This window comes from Theropithecus gelada, chromosome 20 (genome assembly GCF_003255815.1).
Source record: "Theropithecus gelada isolate Dixy chromosome 20, Tgel_1.0, whole genome shotgun sequence".
NCBI lineage: Eukaryota > Metazoa > Chordata > Mammalia > Primates > Cercopithecidae > Theropithecus > Theropithecus gelada.
The window spans coordinates 50,080,947-50,087,629 of NC_037688.1; the positions used below are offsets into that span (position 1 = coordinate 50,080,947).

The following is a 6,683-nucleotide window of genomic DNA, read 5'->3' on the forward strand; positions in this document are numbered from 1 at the left end:
TCGCCTCCTAGCATAGTATGCGCGATCCCAGTCTCATTTGTATGGGGTGGCTGGGGGCTTGCGACCCGACGTTCCGGGTCCTGCGAGCTCCGCTAGAATGACCCTGGCACCTCGTGTCCCTCAGAACTGTGCATCCGGGCTTTCCGCGTGACACCCAGGTCTCCGCACCTTTGGGCACCCACCCTCGAGGGCACAGTCCCGCCACCCAGCCCCACCCTGCAGACCGGGCTCTGTCCAAGGTGCTGCCGGACGGATCCGGCCTGGGTCCGGCCTAGATTCGGTGCGCCCCCACTCCAGAGTGATCTTTCCACCGGCCGGACTCCTCCGGAGTGCAGCAAGGCGCTCCATGGTACCCAGGCCTTTGAAGGCGTGCCTCACGCGCCCGCAGCTGTCCGGAGAGGCCCTGCCCTTCGCGCCAGGCTTCTCGGAGCGTGGGCTCAGCCCAACTCGCTCCCAGTTATCGCCCACAAGGCGCATCCTTGCGGGGCCCTGCCCAGGACAGACAGGAAACAGAAAAGATGTAAGGTTGGAGGCCAAGGGAGCAAAGTTGGCCTCCGCCCCGTCCACCCTGAGCAGGGACCAGGAAGGCACCCCTTCTTCAGCATAACGCTGCCCACGATCCTCCTCCTCTTGAGCCCCCGCCTTCTACAGGACTACACCCACCCACCCATCTGTCTGCGTTCCGGGTCCTCCTCTGCATTCTAGGCAGCTCCACCAAAGTCTGCGTGCAACGCCCTTCATTTGCATGGACACATGCAACCCTCGGCGGCTATATGGTCATTAACATGCTTCTCCCACCGCGGAAGAACTTTCGAGGCCCGGACCAAAGTAGATCCTTTATTCAAAGTCTGTAGGGGTCTTTTTGACCGTTTTTATTGACCTGTGACCTCTCACTGAGGACAGCAGTCTAAGATCACCCCCAGAGGGGTTCAAAGACCTCTAAAACCAGAGACCACCCCCACATAAAGGTCCATGGAGAGGGGACTGGATTTCTCTTGCCCTTTGGTCTGGACCATCTGGACCCCCACGGTAAGGGCAAGTCCCAGATAATAGCACCAGATGTTTCCTGTCCGACTTCTGGTCTCCCCAAGATGACCAGAGGCCGAGCTGCCCCTAAACAGGCGCAAGGCCGAGGTAGGGCGCGGCGCAGCACAGCATCTCAGTATCTCGCTGGTGGCGAGTCCAGCGGACCCTGGGGGTCCAGAGTCAGAGAGCGGAGATGAGCGAGCGCAGGGAGCTCTGGCTGGAGGCACTCAGAGGCCGGTAGCCCGCAGCAGAACCCTCAACCTGGGGGTCCCCGGGGGAGCAGGGCAGGGGCACCCCTCGGGGCTGTCGGTACCACACAGCCCAGCTTCTCCTGGGGCCCCTGGAAGGCCCCAGCGCCGGGGACCCTTTTCCCGGAGCCAGCAGACAGCTCCTAGAGAGGGAGCAGACATCAGCCGAGCCCGACCAATCCCGCTGCAGCGTCCTGCTCTACCTGCGATCCCGCGCGCGATCCTGTGTGTGGACCCAAAGCCTCGCTCCCTTAAGAACCCAGGAGTTCCTTCCTAGCTCCGTTCCCTTCTGGGGCCCCAGCTCCCCACCACAGGTCCGCCCTCAGGCCCTGCCCCAGCGCCCCGCACCGTCGGCGCAGCGGACGCAGCAGCCCCAGGAGCAGCAGCAGCAGCACCGAGACAGCCGTCACCGTCGAGAAGACCCGGGCTGCGGGCACACGGCTGCGGTGAGGATGGGCTTGAGAGGGCGGCTCCCTGACTCCCTCCCGTCCCGCGCGCCCGCCTCACCCCCCATCGCAGCCTGCGGAGCCCCAGGCCTGGGGCTGCAGCTCACGTTGGCCCCGTCGAGGGGCGCCGCGGGGGTCTGGGCCGAGCCCTCGGGGGCCGCTGGGTCCTCGGCGGCGTCCTGCAGCCCTGCGGAGAGAGGCGTGAGGCGGGGTGGGGAGAGCGGGGTGGGAACAGCGGGCAGGGCGCACTGGGCCGGGGCTCACCGCGGTAGGTGAGCGCGAAGCCTTGCGCGTGGCCCCGCGCGTCGCTTCGGAAAGTGAGCAGCAGCGCGGCAGTGCCCAGGCGCAGCGGCCCGGGAGGCGGTGGGCGGGCGCCATCGAAGGCGCGGAGCAGGCTGCCCGAAGCCGCGTCGCGCAGCTCCAGCCGGTCGCGGGGGTCGGCCAGCTCGAAGAGGCGGAAGGTGAGCTCCAGCGCGGCGCCCGGCGGGCCCAGGGCCCAGCTGCAGTTCCGGTCCGGCCCGTACTCGTCCGGGAAGTCCGGGGAGTAGATGACGCCCTGAGGCGCCGTCCAGTTCCCCTGGCAGGAGCCCACGGACACTGAGGGCGGAGCCGGCAGTCAGGACCCTGAGGTCCAAGACACGGCGGCTCCCCTGCCCTGCCAGGCCCCGCTGGTCCCCGCCCACTCCTCACCTTCATAGACGCCCAGCCGCCCATCTCCGCCACACAGCTGTCCGGGGTGGCCGAAACAGATCTGATCACAGTCGGTGGCGGGGGCCAGGCGTCCCCGGGCCAGGTCGCTTTCAGAGCCACAGAAGCAGGCGTAACCGGCCTCCACGCCCGCCAGCTGGGAGCACAGTCTGGGTGACCCCAGGGCAGGGGCTGGGGTAGGGGTGAAGTGGTGGGGCCTGGGGTCGGGGTGGGAATCGGGCTGGAGGTTCAGAAAGCGGTGTCTGGGTTTGGCAACTGAGTGACAGGAGTTGAGTGGGGTCTTTAGGTCCAGGTCAGGGGTCACTGGGCTGGGCCCGTGAGCAGTACCTGGTACCCCTTCATGCGGCAGAAGCGAAGGCACACCTGGACCGTGAGCTTCGTGGAGGTGCCGCTGGGGCCGCTGAGTGCTGGGGGTGCCCCTGAGTCCACAAAGCATCCCAGGTAGCCTGGCACTGAGGGGGGAGAGTCAGACTTCCATGACTCCAAAAACAACCCTCCTTCCCACCTCTGTCCAGCTGCGCCACTCACTGTGACAGGTGGGGATGTCGCAATAGCGCCAGTAGATGCCCTCCTCTGTCTCAGCCACGTAGCACCACGGCTGCACGTCACCGTCTGGGTTACTGCGGGTGGGAGGGAGGTGGTGGGGGTCCCACCACCCCAAGAATAGCAAACCCAGGTCTGGCCCTGTGGCCTATACTCAAAGTGGCCTTCAAGGCTCTGTGCCTGTAAGTGGCTGTGCTCCCTGCTGTCCACCCACAAATTCCAGTTTTGTCCACGCAGAGCTCTGCCTGATGAAGGAACTGGACCGTCGACTTCCGAGTGGACAGCGGGAAGTCATTAAAGGGGCCTTGAGAGCTGTTTTTAGGCTTCAGCTGTTGCTAGACTTGACTCCATATATGAGGACTTTGAGGCCATCTGTAGTCTTCACCCCCACCCAGCGTGGGCCTCAGCCACTTCCATCCCTCAAACCCCACCTTTTTTTTTTTTTTTTTTTTTTTACCTAAGTTTTTTTTCTGTCACCCAGGCTGGAGTCCAGTGGCGTGATCTCTGCTCACTGCAAGCTCCACCTCCCGGGTTCAAGCGATTCTCCTGCCTCAGCCTCCTGAGTAGCTGGGATTACAGGCGCCCGCCGTGCCCGGCTAATTGTTTGTATTTTTAGTAGAAATGGGGTTTCACCATGGTAGCCAGGCAGGTCTCAAACTCCTGACCTCAGATGATCCGCCCGCCTTGGCCTCCCAAAGTGCTGAGATTACAGGCTTGGCCACCGCGCCTGGCCTCCAACCCCACTTAAAAGCAGAAGAGCTTTGCGGCTCTCCTCCCGCTCGGTCCATCCTGCCTCAGACTGCAGCTGTGGCTCTGAACCCCAAAATAAGTTGTGTGACAAGAGCCGGTCCCCTCACTCCAGGGACCGCCCCCCGACCAGGTCCCGCCCATACGGGTCCTTTGAGTGCCCCGGTCCGTTTCTCTCCTGGCCCTGAAATGAGGCTCTGCAGAAATTGTGCACCTGAGGAGGACCCCTTTTTCGCCAGGGTTCCGCGCCCCCCGCCCCGCCCCGCCCCTCGTTCTGGCCCTGCCCCCAGGTTCTTTGGGCAGCTGGGGTGCCGGTCCACCGCAGACCTCCACCCCGCCCGCATAGAGACCCCGCCTCGGGCCATCCCCGCAATGGCGAGCCCAGCCTCGCCCCCAGCGCAGGCCCCGCCCCTCACCGGCAGAAGTTGTGCGCGCCCAGCCCCCAGCGGCCCTGGGGGTCGCTGGCGCTGCTGTAACTGTGTTGCTGCGTCTGGTCCCAGAAAAGGCACGGGCGGCCCGCCCCGCGCGGGCCAGTGCGGTTCTGGTGGCCGCGGTAGTCAGCCCCATTCACCTGGAAACACTCGGACAGGCCTGCACGGCAAAGGCGGGGCCTGGGGAGGTCCGGACCCACGCCGGGCACCCTCGCGCCCCTACGCCACCTCCCACCTGCGTCCCCAGCCAGCGTCCCCGCACCAGCCCCTGCGGGAACCCTCGGGCTGCTCAGCTGCTCCGGCCACCTGCTCTGTGCCCTTCCCCAGCCTTGGGGGTCTGGCCCTGGGGGCGGAGGCCGAGGAGAGCGTGGTGAACACGGCCAGTCAGCCGTGCCCGTACTTACCTGGACTGTGCAGGCTCCCAGCCGAGGCCCCACGCGGCTGCAGCAGCGGGAGGAAGAGGAGAAAGAGGAAGCCCTGCAGGTCCTGTGTCCCCATCGCCGCCAACCAAGGATAGGTCACCCTCGCCCGGACACGGCCCGGGCTGCCCCCGGGGTCGCTCCGGGGTCTCCCAGGAGACCTGGGGGGCGTTGTCCTCTGACAGTCTGCCCTCGTCTGACTCTGAGCCGCGCTCTCGGTCTGGGGTGGGTAAATCTCTCCTGGGGTCTTTGCCTCCCAGGGCCTCTGCCCCTGGAGGTGTCTCTCTGCCCCTGTCCCTACCCGGGTCTCTCCGGGGGGGATCTGGCCGGGGGCGTTCTCAGTCTCCGTCTCAGGGAGCTCTGGGCGGTGCCTCGGCCTCTACACCCGCCCCCTCTCACTGCGCCTCGCTCTCGGCGTCTCCCTCGCCCAGGTCTCCAACACGCTGACTCCTGCCCCCCTCGCATCCCTCCTTGGGTCCCTCCCCTTGGGTCTCTCCCTCCCCCGTGGGAGGCCAGGAAGCCCCGCCCAGGACTGGAGCGGAGGCAGCAGGTCCAGACACCTCCCACGCCCGCTCCCCAGACCCCAGGCGTCCCGCGCCTCCCCGCCCCCTCTCCCTCAGGTCGGTGCCGGTTCAAGTGGGAGGGTGTGGAGGGGGACAGGTGGGGCAAGCGGACGGAAGGCCCTTAAAATGGGAGATACAGAACCCCCTCCCGTGGCCGCAGGCGCCCCAGGATACCCCGGAATGTCAGAGTTACAAGCGCCCTCCTTCCAGTGCACGCACGCGTTCGCACTCTCACCCGTTCATTGCCAGGTGCTCACGCGCACACTTTCTTCGGATCCGCACGCCCCTCCCGCCCCTGGTCCAGATGCCGCTGGCCTGAAGGAGGAAGCGCCACTCCCTGCCCCTGCGCCCACGAGACAGGCGGGAGTCGTGGACGCTCAGTCCGGGATAGGCAGGGGCAGCTGGTGTCTGGGGAGAAAGGCAGCTGTGCCCCAGCTCCCAGTCTGTCCCCTCCTCCCCCCGCGCCCTTCCCTGGGACCCCCAGCCCAGACTCTCCCGAGCCTTCGCACTGCAGTGGAATTCCCCCAGCGGCTCCCCCCACCTGGCGGAGAAGGGGGAGGGGAGCAGGCCCAGGCAGGCGTGGGGGGAAATTCCCCGCCCCCTCCCCCTGGGCCCGACTCCTCTGAGTCCTCTGATCTCCCAGCGCCACCCGCCCGCTGCCCCCAGGGCTTGGGGGGAGGCCAGCGCAGGTGCGTGGGAGGGCAGAGGCGGGGGCCGGGGGAGGAACTGGTGGGGGCCGGGCGCCCAGAGCGGCCCCGCCCCGCCCAGACCCCTTTGCCCCTCAGTCCAGCCTGCCCAGCCCGCACCAGGCCCTCGCTAAGCTGTTGAGCCCAGGCCAACCTGTCCCCGCCCTGCAGCCCCCACACCCTCTCTGCCCCGCTGCCGATGGAGAAGCAAGATGGGATTCAGGGAGGTTCTGCCAGGCCCGGGCACCCACTGCAGTGCTGGCACCCGCAGGGATCTTCCAGCTAGCGCCTCACGCGAGTGCGGTCTGGAGGAGGGGTGTGGAGCCAAGGTGGGGGCATCTGAAGGAGCTTGGCTTGCTGAGACTCTAAGCCAGGGTCCCGGTCGGGTCGCCTCCTCCGGGAGCTCTCTCAGCGGCCAGGCTGGTCCGGCTCACTGAGCCCTGAGCTGGGGTCCTCCATCACCCATTGACTTCCTGGAACCCAACTGCGCTTTCTGAGGAGCGAGCAGCCGAGACCACCTGTCTGCCCGGTCTCTCTTGGAGGGGGCTGAGTGAAGTCCTCCCAGGCTCCAGTCCACAGAGGGTGTCCTAGGGGCAGGCCTGGTCGATGGTGGTGCGTGGGGAGCTTCACCCTCTGATGATGGGGCAAGGTGGGGACAGAGACAATTAAGGGCTCTATGTGGGGAAAGGGGCCGGGTTGGGACGCTGGTGGAGGAATCGGCCCCTTCCCTCGAGAGAGCACGGTCTAAAAAATCTGTCCCTTTGTCCCTGGCACTGTGACACCCGGTTCAATTGGCCCAGGCCTGTCTCCTCCAGAGGGGGCAGTGGGTGAGAGGAAGGGGGTGCTCAGTGCTGAGGCTGGGACAC

At 66.3% G+C, this 6,683-nt stretch overlaps 1 protein-coding gene across 4 annotated transcripts; it reads right to left on the reverse strand.

The window, feature by feature from the left end:
• Window positions 1–818: 818 nt before the first annotated feature.
• KREMEN2 (kringle containing transmembrane protein 2) lies at window positions 819–5,222 on the reverse strand. 4 transcript variants are annotated; one of them, XM_025370011.1, is made up of 9 exons: window positions 4,554–5,222; window positions 4,135–4,309; window positions 2,957–3,048; window positions 2,756–2,880; window positions 2,411–2,447; window positions 1,985–2,317; window positions 1,782–1,907; window positions 1,623–1,701; window positions 819–1,417 (listed from the first exon to the last, which is right to left on the reverse strand). In XM_025370011.1, the coding sequence occupies exons 1-9, from the start codon at window positions 4,645–4,647 to the stop codon at window positions 1,207–1,209; spliced, it is 1,272 nt and encodes a 423-aa protein (XP_025225796.1). In that variant the 5' UTR covers window positions 4,648–5,222; the 3' UTR covers window positions 819–1,206. The 4 variants fall into 4 exon arrangements, with proteins under 4 accessions (XP_025225796.1, XP_025225795.1, XP_025225799.1 ...); XM_025370010.1 differs by having other exon boundaries at window positions 2,411–2,564; XM_025370014.1 differs by lacking the exon at window positions 1,623–1,701.
• Window positions 5,223–6,683: the final 1,461 nt, after the last annotated feature.